General features: G+C 33.2%; 1 protein-coding gene across 1 annotated transcript; it reads left to right on the top strand.

The window, feature by feature from the left end:
* Positions 1-1,577: 1,577 nt before the first annotated feature.
* Positions 1,578-8,395, top strand: LOC115439287 (uncharacterized). Its single transcript, XM_030163113.1, has 6 exons — positions 1,578-1,738; positions 1,852-1,940; positions 4,558-4,727; positions 6,001-6,148; positions 8,117-8,189; positions 8,267-8,395. The coding sequence occupies exons 1-6, from the start codon at positions 1,673-1,675 to the stop codon at positions 8,381-8,383; spliced, it is 663 nt and encodes a 220-aa protein (XP_030018973.1). The 5' UTR covers positions 1,578-1,672; the 3' UTR covers positions 8,384-8,395.
* Positions 8,396-22,074: the final 13,679 nt, after the last annotated feature.

Here is a 22,074-nt window from a genome sequence, read left to right as displayed (position 1 = left end):
AATTCCATTTAAAAAAAGCAAAATATCAGTGCTTTAACACAGTTGTACATAAAAATATCAGGAGAAAACCACCTGATTTGATCTGAACCAGGACTGATTCAAAGCTCAAGCAAATCATGGTTTTACAAAAGTCAATGTGTATCCAGTAGCAACCAATGTTGTGCAAGTCACTTCCAAACTGTAATCCATTACAGATTATTTCTTTCTTTATCTAAAGGGCTCATATTTCTGTAAACCCATTTTTCTTAGTCTGTGCTTCATTTCTTTGTGTATTTGGACCCTAATAGTTCATACAGTTTGAGTTTGAACCCTCCAACTGCTGCAAAACTATCTTTAGATTCATTTATCATTATATTAATCCAGTGGATTTCTACAACCTGTTTGAATTCCTGCTTAATTTGTTACGTTTTATAACTAGTTCCATCCCGACATTCGCACATATAAGGTCCAGACTTCAGACCAACATTTCTCCGAGTACGACATAATTACCTCGAATGTTCAGTTGTTGGTTGAACGGGACAGAGCAGCACAGCCAATAACCTGGAGGGGGCGGGGCCTGAAGTGGCTCATGTGCATTTAAAGGGCCAGCGCTCCAAACCACCTTTCTGGTGTATTACTCAGAAATAGGGGTGAAGATGGACCTGTGGAGTTGAATGAATGAAGAATTCAGAGCCAAGCAGAGCATTTACAGTTTATGGAGACCACAGGGAAATGTGGGAAAATGAAGAATTCCATTTAAAAAAGCAAAATATCACTGCTTTAAAGGCAAAAAATACATTTAACAAAACTTTTATTAACTACAGCTCATTTACACTTTGACCCAAATGTGGAGCAAAACGGTTTATTAACCCATAAAGACCCAGTGATACTTTGTCTCAGTTCCCAAATGAGTTTTCCCCTATATTTTACTTTTCTTAAGTGATAAATTACCATTTATTATAATATTATTTTCTGTATTTTGCTCTTTTTTTCAGTGAAAGTCAAGTATTTTCCTGTATTTAATTCACTGATTGTGTAGATGTTCATAAAGCTCAGATTAAAGGTAAGGGTTATTATATTGGAAACAGAGAAAACTGAAGAAAAATACCCAACATAAAATTATTTATCTTTCGTGTAATAATTTGAACACATGTTAATTAATTTTCAACAAATTTATATCACATCAAGCATCATCTTGCTGCATCATGAATCAAGAGCATTAAATAAACAGCAAATTAATGTGTATTATTCATTACAGATGGAATTTCTCAGTCATGTGAGTATCATTAAGCTTTATTTACTGGTCAAATCTTATCAGATTATGTGGAGAATTAAAAATCAACGAGTTTATATTATCTAAAGTTGTGTATTTTACTTCTCGGAAATTGTCTTTATTCGTCAGTGGGAGTATTAAAGCCATTTTAGTACTCAATTACATTATTTTTTTGAGCTGAAATAGTTAATATGTAATTAGTAAGTGACATAGTGCACATATTTATAATTTCCTTTAATATTTAATCATTTTCATTTTCATTTTATTGTTTTATTTTAGTTTTTAGTATATGTTGCATTCATTTGTTGAATATTAAGTAATAATTCAAGGTAGTCTTACTCCTATTCTATTCTATTCATAGAGAGTTGCTATGGATTCCTGCGGTGTCGGCGTTGTCATGGTAACACCCGGAGCGTCAATATGTCTGGCGGAGGGAGACGCCGTGAGAGGAAAGAAAGGCCAAAAGTAGACGACAGTAAACCACCGGTAATGACTCGGTAGTAACGGGTTTTTTTGGTGACAGTGTTTTGGTTGTATCTGCTGTTTTTTTTACGCTTCTGTGATGTTTTTTTTGTTTGTTTTTAAACTCTGTTTAAAAGCCAGAGGTCGTTGTTTTCCTCCAGTGGGAACCTGTCCCGCTCGAACAGATTAAAGTCCTGTTGAAGAAAACTGCGGACGAGATTCAGTCGTAAGTAGAGCTCAGATAAGGTTAAAGTTTGGTTAAAGTCTAAGGAGGCAAAAATAAAACAATAAATAAAAATAAAAACAACGGTTCAGTGGAGAGCGACTTCCTGTTTCCGTCACGTGGTTTACAAAGCTCCGCCCACTCTAACGGGAGACACGAACGTGATTTACAGAATTGAGCTGACACTTAAAAATGTACTCATTTTACACGAGTCACATATATTCCGAATTTTCTGATACTGAAATTACATTTTAAGACGGGCAGGTATGAAAGCATGGTGTTTTGTCTGTATCAGGAATGAAGTCTCGCGAGATGTCGCAACAGAATCTCGTCATGAGGAAGTGAAATGAGCGGGGAACTGAAACTACTGGTATTTATGAAAAAAATACTTTAGTTTCCAGTTTTATTAATGTATTATAAATTTATGTATCCCTCATCAATATAATTAACACAATATTCTCATAAGGCTCATTAATGAGGAAAAAGCACTCTAACTAATAGTCTCTGTATAAAATTAGCTTAACCAGTTAGCTAAACTGGCTGTCTAAAGATACAGCAGGTGATAGAAGAAGAATTTATATAAAGTATGGATGAAATATATTATGAAATGTAATATGAATACTTGAATTTTGCCAAAACGTGATGCAGAGATCCTGCTGAAACCTGTAGGAGTTATAATTTGTAAAATATTTGATGGTGTACTCAGTGCCAGAAAGAGTGTGAGATTCTGTTTTATATGTTAAAATGTCACCTGGTGCTTTAATTTAGTTTTTTCTCTAATCCAGTTTACTGGCATGAGGAAACTCAGTTTCGGGTTAGTACAAAAATGGATTGTATCTCGGCTAAAATTTCCTTAGGGGGTCAAGTGAGTGGCCATTTTTGTCCAAAAAAAAAAAAAAAAGTTGTAAGGAATGCATAGAAGTGTGTAAATAATGCTAATCCATTTGTGCACAGACTACTGATATTCTTTGACAGTGGAAGCTGTATTTTCTTAAATATTGGATTTGGAATAGCACGTGTATGTGAAAACTTTTGCTGGTGGACAGACGTGACATTACCCATGATGCTCTGGTCAGTCCCAGTACTTTATTAGGAATAAACTTATAGACTTACTATTGCTAATTCTGCTCTTCTTCATAAATGTTAGTATTGTGGATCTAAAACAATACCAGCTGACACAAAAACACTAAATGTGTCAGTGGACGGATGTGACATGGTTGTTGTGGATCCCATCATACTGATGCTCGGCAGCTATGTCACCATTTACACTAATGATCCCTGTGCAAAAACTAGGATCAGAATTATTTATTGTATAGTTTATCATCAGACTAAAGAGTAACTAACAATATAGAATTCTTATTTCTTTATAAAAATGCTTATTATTACAAAACTGTTGATTTAAAAAGTGACGTGTGGCATTCTTCATGTATGTTTTGGCGTAACATAAGCACCATACTCCATATTGCAACCTGTAAAAATAAAACATGTGATATGTAGTATAGAATCTGGTAAGAAAAACTGGGGAATCTAAAAGAATAGAATATTTGTTTTTCAGGTAAATTCAGTTAAAATAGAACTTGGCCATTTGTGACATGAAAATCTAGCATTAATTGTGATGAAACCGGACATTTTTGAGCTGAAAACATAGTTCATATGAGCATCAACATGTTGAACAGAACTGAAATCCTGTAAATTTGCATAACTTGCATTTACCAACACAAAGTTCCTTTGGGGATTCACTTATATTGATTTTTTTATGCACAAAGACAGAAATAAGACCTCTAAGCAAATTTTAGCTGATCTACATATTTTGTATTTATGATACAATTAGAATGAAAAACCATACTGCACAAAGTAACTGCTGGAGAAATTAAAATAACGTCATGTATGATAGGTCACATTTGCTATACTGTCTTTTGACTTAATATAAAGATGCACATATCATGCATTACATAAGTAAAAAAAAAAAAAAAAAAAGAATCACAACATGAACAATCATGTCTGGGAAAACTTCCATTTTGTGCAATTCTGTGACAAATAAATACCGGCAGCGCTTTCCATCTCAGTTACATCCTGCACAGAATCACTCGTCATTACTCATTAACGTAAAGTAAAGTGCTTCACAGCAGTATGGAGGATTCATGTCACTGTGCATGTACAGTCATATCTGTCACTGGTAATCTGCTAGCTGTGTTAGAAACAGAAAGAAAAAGAAAAACCCCTGTGGCTGTTTTTGTCGTGACTTGTATTTTCTTTAAATGTTCCCCTGTGACATTAGTTTGGAACACACTTGGTGGAAGGAGGTGTAAATTTCAGCAGTGTTTAAACTTGTTGCCGCTCAACGCCCACTTCCCAGCCTGCATCTGATCCTACACATGCATAGATTGTACAACAGGCTGTTGGCAGGCGCTGTAGCCCTTATGTATCTGTTATTTTGTTGGACTAAATAATGCACCATATGGGTCAAAATACAAAGAAGTAACAAAATTTCAGCTCAGTGTCTCCATTTTTTGCTCATAATGTTCATCCTTACAGCTGTGAGTGAAGTGTAAGTAGAAAATACTGCACCGAGGGCACTTCATACCCAGATGTTTGTTGTGTCATGTTGTGTTGTGTGTAGGGAGCTGAATCAGGTTCTGGGCTTCTGGAACCATCAGGTGTGCATGAAAGAAGCTGCTCTGTTGGATTACTATGTCTGTGGTTTCTGCTGGGCCAAAGACGCCGACTTCAGTCCCACACAGACGTCCTTCATCATGGCTGTACTTCACATGCTGCTGGACAACATCAGAGGTGAGAATCAGAATCAGAAGACTTTATTAATCCCAGGGGAAGTTATTGTGTGTTACACCTGGTCCATGCAAGATGGTTGTGTCACCGATGCCACATGTTTACATTCACATTCATTCAATAGCTCATTAACCGTTTGTGCTGTGGAGGATATTTAAATGGCATCTGAAAGCTGAGAATCGGAGGTTTCAATTGCTCTGTAACACATTAGGGTAGAGGCCATTACATTGGCTGAGGGGAGGGGTGGAAGTGGGCAGAGCATAAAGTAACCGGAGCAGGGCAAAACAAACAGGTTATTACTTTTAACTGTATTTTAGTGAGGTTTTAGCTGTGTTTTTTTATGGTGAAGTTTTGTAAATAATTGTATATAATAGTGATATTGCTGTTTTGGACTATTCTACAAGTGTGTTTTGCTGTGTTTTAGTGGAGTTTTGCCATTTTTTTCATGTTTTTTTATGTTTTTATCTGTATTTTTGCAATTTGTATAGTTCATTGATGGTTGTATTTTAGCTGTAAATATTATATAAATGTATGTATATTTTTATATATGTAAATCTATACGCAGAGCTATATATTTTTTATTGTTGGACTTTTCTACGTAGCACTTTGAGATTTTGTTGAATGAAAAGTGCTTTATAAGTGCAATTTTTATTATTATTATTATTATTATTATCATCACTCCAGGGCATACACAGATGCAGTGTGTGTATTTGAATCAGATGATGGATGTTTTTGTCAGTGAAATGAGGGGCTCTGTCTACAACTAGACAGGAAGTGAGCGTAGACTATCACACAGGATAAAAATGACACCAAAGAACCAAAAAGAAGAAGAAGAACATGGACACACAATGATCTAGAACAAGTCACATGTATGAACACATGGGAAATAGTTGAAAGGTTATTTCTATAAACTTATAAAGTTTCATTGTGACCATTTACAGTTATTTTATAATAAATATGATTAAAAAATGCAAGTCTTTTTTTTTTTTTCTTTTTTGCTTTAACACACTGTTTTAAACATTTATTACATATAATAATGATAATTAATGGATAGATATTGAAAGTAAAGTTGTTCCTGAAAAAATGTGCAAAAGAATTGGGGAAAAAAGGTATTTTCTGACACTGTTATTGCAAAAAAAACTCATAAATACATTTAGGGCTGTTCTAATGGTTGTCCTTTTATGGTTAAAGGAAGATGTGACCAAATGTGTTCTCTAATGGAGGTGATTCCTTTAAATAGGTCTCAGCTCCATCGTGTCTCATCTCCATATTCCAGATAAACAGATGGCTTTGGTGGAGAACATGTTGGAGTTTACGAAGGCCTTAGCCGCCGCCTGCCACCGCTCCTCTACTGAAATGGAAAACGCCTCTCCACTTCTGAGCACAGACGAAGCCATGGCGCTCATCGGTCACATCGAAAACAGGTAACGGCGCGCCTTGACGTGGTTGAAGCAAATCCGATTATTTAAAGTACGGTTTACCGTGAGTCATTAAGACAAACCTGCGTGCTGTAAATGAAGATCTGAGGCAGCGGGTCCATGTGGGCCCAGCATGCCTCAGAGATAAGCTGCCATAAAACTGTGTGCGTCCACATGGTGAGATCTACACACAAACAACAGACCCAGGTTCAAATGCAGGGCACGTGTTCCAGTCAGAGTGGGAACAGACCCTGGTCCTCAGACCACCTGTAGCCCCATGGACCAACTGGTGTCACATGTTGAAACGCTCGGAAAACATCTCAGAAAATCATGGTTTTGTGGTGGTTTAGGCTGAAAACCCAACAGTTTTAGGTCAGAATTCTAAAGTTATTCATCACGCCCATTCTGGCTTCTCTTCACTGGCATCCTGTTGATTTTAGGATACATTTCAAATTTAGCTTTTTATTTTTAAGTCCCTAAATGGTTCAGCACCTCAGTACATCTCTGACCTCTTAGAGTGGTCTGCTCCCTCCTGGGCACTGACGTCTGCAGATCAGCTTATCTTTGTCGTTCCTAAAACAAGGCAAAAAAGAGGTGAACGAGCTTTCTCAGTGCTGCCAACTAAATTGTGGAATAAGTTCCACACCCATGTCAAAACGGGTTCTTCTCTGGAAACTTTTAAATCTTAAAGGTCACTTTTGTTCCTTGAGGTTTAACCCAGCGGGAGAATTGTGTGATCTTGCTTCTGTCTTCTAGTGTATTTTTGTTTTTTATCTCTTTTTGTATTGAACAGCACTTTAGCAACCTTATGTTTTTCTAAATGTGCTATTTAAATAAAGTGGATTGGATTGGATTTTTGCATTATTTTTAAATTCTGATCCATCCACTAAAATCAGCACATTATAAACAGTGTTAAATTCATAATAATAATAATAATAATAATAATAATAACAACAATAATAATAATACATTTTATTTATAAGCACCTTTCAGGACACCCAAGGACACTGTACAGCAGAGGATAAAACAGATAATGCATGAAATACAAAGAAGTAAACAAATAGATAAAAGAAACATTGTAATACATAGAAATGAGGAAGCAAAATGGAGGGTAAAACTTATGGATGGTAAGTTATTCTGAACACTAACTACACTACACTAACACCCTTCTACCAAGTGAGTACAAAATACACACTGACACATTTAAGCATTTAACATTTGACCTAGCACCAAAAATAATAATGATGTATATTAACCTTTGTAGATGTTAATCATTGACATATGACAGGATAAAAAAAAAAACAAAACACAAGTAATCTGATTTTTATGTAGGATATTGGAAAAAAAAAGATACATGATGAAATACAAACAATTGTAAAAAAGTTGAAAAAAACTGCATGGCAAATATTTTTGACCTTATTGCAGCCCTGTGCAGATTATGTGCTTTTGGTGGTTAGAAGGACCTCTATGGGCAGGATACTGAAGGGTTGTCCTTTCACTAAAAATATAAATAACCTCAACAAATATGAACAATATGAAATGTCTTCAGAAAAACAAGTGTATTTGTACCAATATTCTGTCTGTTACTAAATGTTTGGTGTATTTGTAGATCCACTGTGATCTGTACGTTATAATGCACATGTGGAAATGATAAACTGAGGCAGAATATTGTTAAAATTACACTTATTTTTCCTTATAAATGTCAGGTTGTTCATATTATTCACATTTATTAATGGATAGTTTGTAGATGTAAACATTTTCATAATGTAATTTGACTTTTTTCACATCAAAACATGAGAAAAGTTTAGATTTTACATTATTTCTAGGTTATTCTGTTATTTGACTGGTTCTGACCCACTTTAGATCATATTGGTCTGAATGTGGAACCTGAACTATAATGGTTTTGACGCCTCTGCTCTCAGTTTGAATGCTGAGCGTCTTCTAGTCGTCTAACGCTGGGTTCTGTCGGTTCAGTTTGTTTCAGAAACACAGACTCTATGAGCTGCTGTTCACCTCAGACAGAGAAGAGAACCTGACGACTGCCGAGGTGAGGACGACGGCGACTGGTCACATGGTCGAATGTTTGTGTCTGAACGACATCTGACATCTGTTCTGTTTGTCCAGAGGACGCTGGAGGTGTTTGGGCGTCAGCATCCTCTCACCCCATTGGAGGAGGGAATCCCCGCCCACCTTCACCACGACTGGTCACCAAGACAACTGGACAGACACTGTGAGCTCTGACCTGTCATTCCCTTACTGTCCACTGGGGGGGGGGGGGGGGGGGGGGGCACTGTATCGACACAAATGTGGGATGTGTTACCAATACAGACATGTACACGGAAATTAAAATAAATATACTAATAAAATAAACACAGTATTGTCGATCAAAACTTGACTTCACAAGATCTGGCATTTTGTCCTCCGGTTGATGAAAATGAAAAAAAAAAAAAGTAAGAAGATGAAAATTGAATGAGAATGATAATTGATTTAGTAGAAATGAAACAAATTAACCAGGAAATCATCACAATTAACAAAATAATCAACAAAATTAAAGAAAATGTTCAAAATAATTAAGAAAATCAACAAAAGTGAATGAAATGATTATGGACAAAGTGACAAAAATTGACAAAAATAAAACAATAAAAACAATAGAAATGGTAAAAAACAAACAAAACAATAATAATCAACAGTATGACTATAAGTCAACAAAATCATCAAGAAATTGAACCAAAAAGATTCAACAAAATGAACAAAATAATCAACAAAATTCAGAAAAATTGACAATAATTCACAAAATTAACAAAAGTGAATGAAATGATCATCGACAAAGTGACAAAAATTGACAAAAACAGAACAATAAAAAAACAGAAATTGTAAAAAAAAAAAAAAAAAAACAATAATAATCAACAGTATGAATATAAGTCAACAAAATAATCAAGAAATTGAACCAAAAAGATTCAACAAAATGAAACAAAATTAAGAAAATAACAAAATTAAGAAAATTTGACAAAATAATTAACAAAATCAACAAAAGTGAATGAGATGATCATTGACAAAAAGACAAAAATTGATATAAAAGTTAAAAAAAAAAAACAGATGGAAAAAAAAAATCTAAATAATCAACAGTATGAATATGTCAGCAAAATAATAAAACTGAACCAAGAAGATTCAACAAAATCGAAGAGAATGAACAAAATAATCAACAAAAGTGAACAAAATGATCGTCAACAAAGTGACAAAAATCGACAAAAATAAAATAATACTAATTTTATAATTGCTATTTTCTTTGTAACTGCACTTTTTCTGTTTTAAAAGCCTTTAAAGATTAGATTTTTGGTTGGTTTTTTTGGAGCTGGAATGGATTAATTATATTTCAGTTCATTTCAATGGGGAAAACTGATTTGTAAAATGAGTAAAATCGCAAAACGAGCTCAGTCATGGAACACGTTAAACACTGACTTCGAAGTTCTACTGTAGTGGAGAAGAAAACTATTGGACTATCAGCGCAGATATTTGGCATTTTGACACAAATCGGCACCAGGCTTTTTTCCTCTAATCCGACAGCCAATAAGAGATCAGTTTCAAACTGGTTTATTTTGGCTCTAATGCAGCTGCGCCTCTAGGTCTGCAAAAGTGGAAGTGAAACTTAACGTTCTTTTATCTTTTCCCTACCTCTTGAATCTTTGCAAACTTACTGGTTTAGATTGTGACTAAGAGCGAATGCCAAGGTGTGACAGTGAAATAATCCTGGGGGGTGGGTGCACACGCGGTTCTTTTTTAAACAAAGATTTCTATTGTCCAAGATTTAAAAAAAAAAAAAAAAAACAAAACTTTAACATTTAGCAAATCTGAAAAGCTGTTTAATAAACATATGCTTAAATCACAGGTGTCAAACACACGTCTCGGGGGCCAAATCTGGCCCCCCCGCCAAAGGTTCCATTCCAGCCCTGCAGGATGAAAGTACAAAAATGAACCTGAACAGTCCAGGTTATCAAAATCATTTTGGTTCAAGTTCCACATACAGACCAATGTGACCTACAGTCAAAATAACAACACAATAACCCATAACTAATGACAACCATTAATTTTCTTTATGAAAAATTATGTCGAAAAAATTTATTTGAAAAAAATAAGATTACACTGTGAAAATATTTACATTTACAAAACTATTCTTTCACAATAAAATGCAAATAAATACATAAATAAAAACAAAGATGAACAACCTGAAATGTGCAATTTTAACAATATTCTGCCTGTTACTAAATGTTTTGTGCCTTTATGGATCCACTGTGATCTGTAGTTGTTAATAATAAGAGATGGAATATTGTTGAAATTGTTCAAATTTTAGTTCCAAACTCCAAAATTTTAACAATATTCTGCCTGTTACCAAATGTTTACGGAACACTGTGTGTAATGTACATGTATAAATAATAAGTCGAGGTATAATTTTGTTAAAATTACACAAATTTTTCAAATGAAATTTCAGTTTTTTCAGGTTATTCACATCTTTTTTGTAAAGTGTAAATATTTTCATAATTTAATTGGGGTTTTTTTGTACTAAAACAAAAAGAAAAACTTGGATTTGTCATTATTTATAGGTTATTTAGTCATTATTTTACTGGTCTGGCCCACTTGAGATCAAATTGGGCTAAATATGGAACTGAACCAAAATGAGTTTGACACCCCTGACTTAAAGGCATTAAAAGTTTAAACAAAGTTAAGTGTTGGAGTTCGTATTGTACAAAATTCTGACGCCAATATTTTCACTTTTACTACAAATGAATATCAGCTCCAAATATCAGTTATCGGCCTCTTTGAGTACTAATAATCGGTATCAGCCCTGAAAAAAACCATATTGGTTGATCTCTGACTTTTAACACAAGAAATTATTGCTGTTTATTTTCCACAAAATCATCATATACGTTTTCTATTTGAACCTTGAACACAAACGTTCCAGAACTTTAACTGTACTGTTTGTTTTTGAGTCTTTCTTTAGTTACATCAGATATTTTTCAGTTCTGTCAATGGTATTCTGAACATATTTCATCCATGTTGGGTTTTGGAATAATCTTATGAGACACAGTGAACATGTACCGACTGAACCCTGGAGGTTTGACATGTTCAGACCAGAACGTGAACACATTAATAATTCAGACATAAATGCATGAATTCCAGATGGAACCTGAACATCTGTAAATAATCTATGATCTTATAAAGCCAACTCTGATTCTTACAGTGTTCAAGACACAAAACAGGTGACGTATGCAGAGTACTGTGTTAAAGTAACCACGATGAGCCGACGAAATCAAAGAGAATGAACAAATAATCAGCAAAATTAGCAACAAAATTAACAAAAACTGAGAAAAAAAGATCAAGATATTCAACAACGTGAATATAAGTCGACAAAATAATCACGAAAATGAACAAAAAGATGAAAAATCAACAACAATGAACAAAATAATTAACAAAATTAAGAAAAACTTAGAAAAACAAAAATAAATAACAAAATAGCCAAAAAAGGAATGAGATGGTGAACAACAACGGACAAAAATATCAAAATAATCAACAAAATTAACAAACACTGAGAAAAAAAAGATCAAGATAATCAACAACATGAACATAAGTCGACAAAGTATTCAAGAAACTGATCCAAAATGAACAAAATACTCAACAAAGTTAAGAATAACTAAAAAAAAATAAAAACAAAATAACTTAAAAGGAATGAAATGATGAACAACAATGGACAAAAATATTAAAATAATTAGCAAAATGAACAAAAAAATGATCAAATGATTTCCAAAATAACCAAAAATGAATGAAATGAACAACGAAATGAACAAAAATTGACAAAAAGTAATAAAATAATCCAAAAAATTTACAAAAATGCAGATAAAAAAACCCCCAAAATAATCAACAACATGAATGTAAGTCAACAAAATAATCAAGAAACTAAACCCACAACATTCAACAAAATTTAAAAAAAATGAACCAAATTATCAACAAAATTAAGAAAAAGTAAAAAAAAAAAAAAAAAAAAAAAAAAAAATAACCATAAAAAGGAATGAGATGATGAACAATGGACAAAAATATTAAAATAATCAGCAAAATTACCAAAAAAGGACAAAATAATCACTAAAATTAAGAAAAAATGCTGAAATAATTTCCAAAATAACCAAAAAATGAATTAAACAAACAACTAAATGAACAAAAATTTGACAAAAAGTAATAAAATAATCTGAAAAATTAACAAAAATGCAGAAAAAACTCCCAAAATAATCAACAACATGAATGTAAGTCGACAAAATAGCCAAGAAACTGAAGGAAAAAGACTCAAAATGAATCAATAAAACCAAAAAATGTACAAAGTAAGACGAAATGAACCGAATGGTCCTCATAAGCTTTAGCAGATTTTCAGTTTTTCCGATTCTTTAACAGCAGGAACATTCGACAGATGTTAAATAATAAATAGTTCCATGTTCTTCTGTCCTGGTTCTTATTTTAGTCCATGTGGATTTAGACTCAGACCCAGTCCACGTCTCCATCATATTAATAATCATCACTACATGTTTTATTCAAGGAGCTTTTATACCAGAACAATCCGACAAAACAGTGGCTGTATGTTTTTTTTTTGTTTTTTTGTTATTTTTTTTATGAAACTCATGCAGTTTTGCGTTCGTTGAAATGTAAGTAAATATTTTACACTGAAACAAACGTTCACAGTAAAATAAAACAGGAAAAGACTCTTTACAGGAGAGTTTTCGAAGACGTGAACGTGTCGTTGATGCTCAAACGCTGCATGTGTGGATCGGTTCATGGCAAAAATGCCTTTTTGTGTTTCACTTTTTTACGCAGAGATGAAATATTTATCTATAAGTGTTTGTTCGTGTGTAGAATCTTCCCAGTAACGACAAACTGACAAAATATGAAAACAGATACAGGTTGAATTCAGAAACATCAGCTCAGATTTTTATTCCTGTTGTAAATTTATGAGATTATTTATAAAAACTGATAAAAAAAAAACCCCAAAACAAAACAAAGAACAGCAGAAATGAGATCAAAACATAATATTTTAAAGTTGTTGTCCCTGTTCTGTAACATATTCAGTCAGGTTTTTAGTGATAAACGCAATAGTCTGCCCTCTGGTGGCCAACAGAGAAACTACAATAACGTCCTGTTACTACATTTCCCCATCATTTACACGATATGGACAAAAGTGACAACAAAATGAAAAAAATAATGAACAAAATAATCCAAAAAATGAACAAAAATAGACAAAATAATTAAAATTAAGAAAATAATCAACAAAATGAACAAAATAATCAACAAAATAATCCAAAAAATGAACAAAAATAGACAAAATAATCAACAAAATGAATAAAACAATCAACAAAATAATCAACAAAATTATCCAAAAAATGAAAAAAAAAAATAGACAAAATAATTAAAATTAAGAAAATAATCAACAAAATAATCAACAAGATAAACAAAGAAGGACCAAATAATCAACAAAAGGAAGAAAAAGACAAAAAAAAAATGAACAAAATAATCAACAAATCCATGAAAATTTTTATGTTTATAAACTATATGTCCAAAAGTATGTGGACACGTTGAGTTCAGGTGTTTCTTTTCGAACAGGGGTCTGGGATACAAAACAATAATGACTAATGTCAGAATAGTTTTATATTATGGGATAAATACAAGCTGGAGAGTCGACTGGTGACCGAAGGGTCGCTGGTTCGATTACACGGACTGACAGCAAAAGTTGTTGGCTTATGTGCCCTTGAGCAAGGCGCTTAACCCCCCACTTGCTCCCCGGGCGCCTGCTATGGTAAGGGTGTGGTGTGTTCCTGCATGTTCTAGAGATGGTTTAAAAGCAGAGTTGAATTTTAGTGTGTGGTGAAAGTGTACTGTACACTAACTGAACCTAATCTAATCTGAATCTAATCTAAATATTATTGCACTGGTTAGTTTCTTAATTTTCTTCATTTCTAGTCCTGGAGGATGGATCTGAGATGATGCGTTAGGGATTCTGGGTGTTCAATGAGTAAATGAGTAAAGAAGACAACAATAATAATCACAATAATAATCACAATGAAGAAAATAATCAACAAAATAATGACCAAAAATAGACAAAATATTCCACAAAATGAAGAAAATAATCAACAAAATGAACAAAAAAGACCAAAATAATCAACAAAATAATCCCAAAAATTTATAAAAATAGACAAAATAATCCACAAAATGGACAAAATAATCAACAAACCCTTGAAAATTTTAATGTTTATATATACGGACAAAAGTATGTGGACACGTTGAATTTAGGTGTTTCTTTTCTAACAGGGGTCTGGCATATAAAACAATAATGACTAATGTTATAATATAGTTTTATATTATGGGATAGATATCATTACATTGGTTAGTTTGGTTTAAATTATTATATTGTTATTAAGTAAAATGGTTTTTACTTAATTTCTCTCAACATTATTATTATTATTTTTATCCATGACTGATTTTAAATGTTCTTCCTCTAAATTTCTATATTTTTCCTGTTCGGACTGTAAATAATAATTTTCTACCTCAGCTAATCAATCTACTTTCTTCACATCTTACTTAAACTTTAAGGAAATATTAATGTTTTTCCCTCAGATCCTCATGAACAGGACATCTTACAGCTGTAGACATGATGTTTCCCAATATTTATGTCCATATAGTTTAGAAACATTAATATTTCCTTACAGTTTAATGGTAGATTTTTCTTCCTCACTCAGATGTGATGACAGTCGATGGTTAGTTGTGGAAGAAAATTAGTATTTAAAGTCAGAGCAGGAAAAATATTTGAGAAATTTAGAGGAAGAACATTTAAAATCATAGTCATGGATAAAAAAAACCATCTCTGAGTCATTTTGGAAGCAAAGATAACAGTTTAAACCAAACTAACCAATACAGTGATATTTATCCTCTCTTACCTTAAAACATTTATAAATATGACTCTTAATAAATACATGAACTTTAAGTCTTAGGTTTGCCTGCAACATTTAATATTTATTTCAGCATTTATATTGTTTTCATTGTTGGTGTGAATAGGTTGTGTTTGTTAAAGTTGAGGATGTGCTGTAAGATAATATATAAAGGGTCGGCAAAATAAGCAGAAAGCTTCAGCCTACTCCTGTTTAGTCTGAGTGTACAAATTAATTATTTAATTAGTGAAATTTGTATTCTAAATTTTCGTTTCATGGAGTGGTTGTTGGAGCTATGGGGTGGATGGATCTGTGGACTGTGTCTCATTCATTCATTTGTTTTGAGCAGAAGAAAAAAATTTAACATTTTTTTGTGTACAAGGAACTAATATCTGAGCAAATACATTAATAAATACAGATGATCAAGACAAAATAGCAATTGCCATGTACACTAGTAATAATAAAATAAATTTAAAATGTACTGGAGAGGGAAGACTGAAATAAACCAATAAATAACAATATAAAACTATATTATAACATTTGTTATTATTGTTTTGTATTCCAGACCCCTGTTAGAAAAGAAACACCTGAATTCAACATGTCCACATACTTTTGGACACACGGTTTTTATGACATTCCAGAAACAGCTGACGTAGTCAAAGTAGACGTGGGACAGACTGAACCATGTGTAATAATGAAAACTAACCACGTCTGATTATTGTCAAATGATGGATAATTCAATAAAATCCATCCTTATATTTTATTCAGTTAAACTTAGATTTTTCTTCTTCGTCAGAAACCGTCGTCGACCTCTGAGTCATGAAATTAAACTGGTTCTTTTCTTTTCTCACCACAGACGTTATAATAACATCACCACACGAAAAGACAAACCCAAAAACAAAGGCAACAAAAAAAAAGTCAGGACCATAAACCCGGAGTTCGTGTCTGTAAACGGCGTCGGTGACATCAGTCATCGGCTCGGCCTCCTTCCATTTCCTGCTGTGAAACTGTAAAACAGACGTCCAATTAAATGGTCCGAAGGCGGCGGTCTGAAGAGTCTGAAACATCACACTGACGTCAGCGTCCTGAGGCGTCGCTCGGTGGATTCTGTAGGAAAATCAACCTAATGAATGTGGACGGAGGTTTACAGTAAAACCAGATAACGAGTGGACAGATAATGAACCATGTAAGAGGCGTTAGAGACGGAGATGTTTATACTCAGAAAATAGAACAAGACTTCCAAAATAAAGACTGATTTCATAAGACATAAAAAAATAAAACCATAATATAAAATAAATAGAAGAAGAAAGTTTAAGATTGATGATTGAATTAAAGTGAAATAAATTAAAGCATTAAATAATCAACAAAATAAAAAAATGGACAAAATAAACAAAATTTAAAAAAAAATGAATGACTTTATCTATAAAACAAACAAAAATGAAATGATCTACAAAATGAATAAGAAAGATCAAAATGATTAAGAAACTGGGCCAAAAAATAAATCAAAAATTTCAAAATCAACCATCAATAAATGTACAAAAATTAATAAAACAAACAAAACTAACAAACTGTGAAAAACATCTACAATCGTCGAAATGAACAAAATTTAAATAACTGATAAACAAAAATAAGTGAACTGATTGACAACGTGAACAAAAACAGACAAAATAATCAAGAAACTCAGGCTAAAAAAATGTAACATCAAAGAGAATAAACAAAACCACAAAATTAACATAAACGGAGAAAAAACTAACAGTCAATGAAATGAGCAGAAATATCAACATAATGAACAACTATAGACAAAATAAACAATAAAGTAACATCTACGAATGAACAAAATCCATAAAATGAACAAAAATTGAGGAAAAAACAATAATCAAGAAAATGAATGAAATTATGAAAATGGCAAAAAAAAGTAATGATCAGAAACACATGAAAATATTCCAAATAATTAATATTATGAACAATAATAGACAAAATAATCAAGAAACTGAAAGAAAAAATTAAGAAAAACAAAATGGAAAAAAAAAAAAATCCACAAAATCAGCAGAAACTAAAAAAAACCCAAAAAAACTAATGCAATAATCAACAAAATTAAGAAAAAAAAAAATTTCAAGACAAACAAAATAATTTGTGACGCATGTGGATGTAAATGTGATTTTAATCTGAAAAAATCATGTTTGGTCTTCATTGTCTGTGCATTAAAACAGTGGCATCCTCAGACAGTGGACATAAATAAATACATAATAATAATAATACTAATAATAATAATAATAATAATAATAATAAATACAAATAACACGTGTAAATTCTATTCATAAACAGAAAAAAACAACTATAATTAAGAAAATGACCAAACAAAATTAACAAAATGACAAAACAATCTAGAAAATGAATGAAAAAAAAAAATCAACAAAATCAAAGAGAATGAACAAAATAATTAATAAAATAACAAATCTACTGATGATCAAAATCCATAAAATGAACAAAAATTGAGGAAAAAAAATCTAAAGGCAGACCCCCCCCACCACCACCACCACCACCAAAATTTAATCATTTGTTCCTTGTGCCAGTATCAACATTTCCTGAACATTTCATCCAAATCTGTCCATAACTTTCTGAGTTATCTTGCACACAGACAAACAGACAAACCCTGATGAAAACATAACCTGTGACTTTCCGGAGGTAATAAATAAAACTAACGCCATCATGTGTGAGTTCTGTTGAGACAACGGTGTTAAATTCAACCCAATGACACAGGAGTTTGGTTTCACTGGGTTTAATGTGGAAATGACAGATCAACAGTAAAACAAAAGACGTTCTTAAATATCCTGATAATTCAACAAGAGAAAACAGATAAAACCAGAACAGGAGGCTGGAGGCAGAAGCACCCCCACCCTCTGATGATCATCTCAGACTCAGATTATGTCGTTTACATGATCGTATTTTTACTGCGGATGGAAACCATCTGACATATCTGGAGTTTTCAGATTCAGACTACTTTATTACTTTATTCATCCCTGAAGGGTCATTCAGTTCACAGTTACCCTGCCTTATGGAACGTCCGAACAATTAGAGAACAAACAAACAAATGTAAAACATTCCTAGTAGCCTCATATGACAGACACGTACACATGCACCTGTCAGTACTCACAGAACTGCAGAAGTTCAACAGTGAAAAGACTAATGCCACAGTTCCACCAAGGTTCGAATAGTTTTGGATTTTTCATTATAGTTTAGTTTTATTTAGTTTAGACTTTTTTTCTGATTCAGTTAGTTTTAATTTGTTTTAGAGCAGGTTTGCTAGTTTTTATTAGTTTTCTTTTTTTTTTTCTAAATGCTTAGTTTTAGTTTTTTTTTTCATATCTTTTCTCTTCTTCTCCATTGTATTCAAATAAATCCCAGACAGGACTCTGCCGCTTTCTCCCAACTTTAGTCTCCATGTTTCCAGGTAGAGTGGGGATGAGAAGACAACTGGAAACCACAAGTGACGTATGGTGCCGCTAGCTAAAATTGCTAGAGCGAAATAAATTGATTTCAAATCAATCCAACATAGACAAAGACGAAAACAAAGGGAATTTTATCCATAATTTTTATCCGTTTTAGTTTTGTAAACACACAATACAGTTTCAGTTAGTTATCGTTTTTTTCTTTTAATTATAGTTTTTATTTATTTCAGGTAACCAAAATGTTTTTTCAATTCTTGTTTACATCATTTTGTTAGTTTTCGTTAATGATAACTACCTTGGTTTCCACTACATGGTACTGGCTCAACACGACTCGACTTGACCTTTTTGCGTTTCCATTACAAAAAGGACCTTGAATCTGGTACCTGGTACTAGTTTTTTGGTATCACCTCTGCAGAGGTTCCAAGACTGGGGACTGGATACTAAAACGTGACGTGTGGTCAGCGTTGTCTCTGTGACCCGCCGTTTTACAAAAAACAGATGCAGAAGTTGACAGTAAATATGTCGGTAGGTTAATCCACATGATGACAGCTCAGAACTACTCCATGGTTGGTCCAGGAGGTCCAGTCTTTGGTGGCCCACGTAAAAATTCAGCATGAGCTTGACAAGACAACACGCAACGAGCGAGTTTATCAGCACCTCTGAGCAGACGACACGGAAGTAACGTGCCGCATCACTATGACGACCAGGTACTGCAAAGTCGGTAGAATCCTGTAGTGGAAACGGTCTGCAGGAATAGGACCTGGTACCTGAGTGGAGTCAAGCTGAGTTGAGTCGGTTCTACGTAGTGTAAACACAGCATAAGATGCTGAAAAAGAATAAAAACACAACTGGAAAAGCACTCAGAGAGCACAGACCTCCACCCCCCCACCCCCACCCTGATCACCACCAAAATTTAATCATTTGTTCCCTGTACCAGTATTAATATTTCCTGAAAATTTCATCAAAATCCTTCCATAACTTTTTGAGTTATCTTGCTAACAGGGATTTAACGATATGAAAATTTCATATCACGGTTACTGTGACCAAAATTATCACGGTTATTATTATCATCGCAGTATTGTTGAAATTGTGCTCAAAATGTTCAAAAAGTACTAATACACACACTGAAATGATTTAACCAAGTTGTATTTTGGGGGAAAAAAATAAATAAATAATTGGCACAATGTACCTTCTGTTCAAATATTAACCCTTAGTGGTCTGAGCCTATTTTGGCCGTTTTTCAGTCCTTTTGATTTTGCCTTTTTATACTATATAAACAAATGTTTACTATACCCATGTTTGGTCTTTTTTTTTTCAGCACAACTTCATTTATATCATCTGTCTATTATTCTTTCACTTTAACCTACTATAAAAACAAAAATATATAAAATCCGATTTGAAAAATGTATATAATTTATTGCATAAATAACACAAAGATCCTTAACGAACCTTTTCAAAGATTTTAAAAGTGAAAGTGGTTCCAAATATTAGGTGTATAAAATTGAAATTGTAATTAAAACTATACCCAAATATGTGACATAAAAGCAGATCTTTACACAGGCGTTTTCTCCGGAAAAGTGTGGTAATCAAACACGTTTATCATGATAATTAGAATTTAAACAGTAATACTAACCGTTGGCAATTTTACCACGGTTTATCGTTATACCAGTAATCGTTACATCCCTACTTGCTAACAGACAAACAAACCAAAAAAACTGAACAAAAATTGAGAAAAGCAAAACTAATCCAACTAGAAAAGCACTCGGAGAGTGCAGAACTTTGCCAAGGAAGACCCCCCCCCCCCCCCAGATTACCACCAAAATTTAATCATTGTTCCTTGTGTCAGTATCAACAATTTCCTGAAAATTTCATCCAAATCCGTCCACAACTTTTTGTGTTATCTTGCTAACAGACAAACATACAAACAGACAAACCCCAGTGAAAACATAACCTCTGCCGTTCCTTGGCAGAGATAATAATAATAATAATAAATAACAAATCAGCTTCAGTCACTTCCCAGCGTTTAGCATCCTGATAACTGAGGGAATAAATGAGTAGGAATATCTGTTGGTTTTCCTCAGGGGTGCATAGTAGCGCCGCCCAGAGGGCATGAGAGAAAAGTCGAGGAAAACGTGTCCAGTCTGATGTAGAATTCCTCTGGTTTTCTGGACCATGTGTTTCTCCCAGACAGAGCTCAGGTCCGTCAGCTGAACTCCAATAACCTTTAAACAGACTTTAAGAATCTGGTTCAAACTGTTTCTGTGCTTTACTGACAGTCCATGGAAGCAGCAAATGAATGAAAACATTAAAAGACTTTCAATAGTTTTCAGATTATTGATCATGTAAACGGTATAATCTGATTATGAGTAATCTGATTACCACACCTGGATCTGTCCCTGATACTCCCATGTCTTCATGCATGTTTACAGGTTAATCAGATTTATTTAATTCTGTTACATCTGAACATGTGGAGAAAATGTCATCATATTTAACAAGTCAAGACCAGAAGTTTGAATTTCTGAAAAACATCCCATAATACACTGAAACGTCTAAACCAGTGTTTTTCAGTTATGGTGTTTTTTTAGTGTAGGGGTGTCAAACACACGGCCCAGGGGTTCAAACCAGCCACCAAAAGTTCCAATCAGGCCAAAATTTGAACGAAAAAGTTCCACATTCAGACCAATGTGATCAGAATAACCTGTAAATAATGATAACTCCAAATGTTTCCTTTGGTTTAATGTGAGAAAGTCCAATTACAGCATGAAAATATTTACATTTATAAACTGTCCTTTAACAAGAAAATGTGAAAAAACCTGAACAAACATGAACCTGAAATATGTTAAGAAAAATTAAAGACATCCTTGCTGTTACTAAATGTGAGTATTCAGATCCACTGTGATCTGGAAGTTCTGTTCATAATAAGATGAGACAAAAAGTTCTTATTTTAGTTCTGAATTCCAAAATTTTAATGATTTTCTGTCTGTGTCTCAGTAGTTGCTTTTCCATTGACCCTCAAATTGTGTGACTATGACTTGCACATAGACATTTACCCTATGGAAAATGAGAATTTCGCCAAAACTTTCGTATTCCGTTCGAAGTTTTTGCACTGGCAGGAGGTGGTTTTTCAGGTGTACCGCAAATGGTATATCACGCAAAACTGCAATGGAAAGACCTTTTTCCACAACTAGAGTCACCTAAATAAAAAAAAACAGATGATGACAGACGTTACAACAAGAGAAGAAGAGTTTTAAAAGAAACATGTGGCGGTCTGTGTGGACACACCAGGAAACTGAATCATTTTTTAATTTAGTACAAGATAGAGGGGTAATATATAATAATAATGAATAGATCTGTAAATCAACACCATATTTATGTTCGTCTCCATGTTTATGGAATGACTTCTAGTGTCATCTCGCGATAAATAAACAAATCATCGCATTTGTGCTTTAATGGAATAACCCACATTTGCACTTCTGTTTTTTCAACATTTAATAAATATCAGTAAAGTTTTGCGCAGATGTCCAAT

This window comes from Sphaeramia orbicularis, chromosome 19, assembly GCF_902148855.1.
Source record: "Sphaeramia orbicularis chromosome 19, fSphaOr1.1, whole genome shotgun sequence".
In the NCBI taxonomy this organism is placed as follows: domain Eukaryota; kingdom Metazoa; phylum Chordata; class Actinopteri; order Kurtiformes; family Apogonidae; genus Sphaeramia; species Sphaeramia orbicularis.
Note: the sequence above shows the minus strand (reverse complement) of the source record. Positions and strands in the feature narration are given on the sequence as shown.

What these genes read in the sequence shown, in the direction of transcription:
- LOC115439287 (XM_030163113.1), top strand. Translation starts at nt 1,673, where the DNA reads ATGTCTGGCGGAGGGAGACGCCGTGAGAGGAAAGAAAGGCCAAAAGTA. An exon ending in TAGACGACAGTAAACCACCG is followed by an intron (nt 1,739 to 1,851) that starts GTAATGACTCGG and finishes TCTGTTTAAAAG; the next exon opens with CCAGAGGTCGTTGTTTTCCT. An exon ending in ATCGGTCACATCGAAAACAG is followed by an intron (nt 6,149 to 8,116) that starts GTAACGGCGCGC and finishes CTGTCGGTTCAG; the next exon opens with TTTGTTTCAGAAACACAGAC.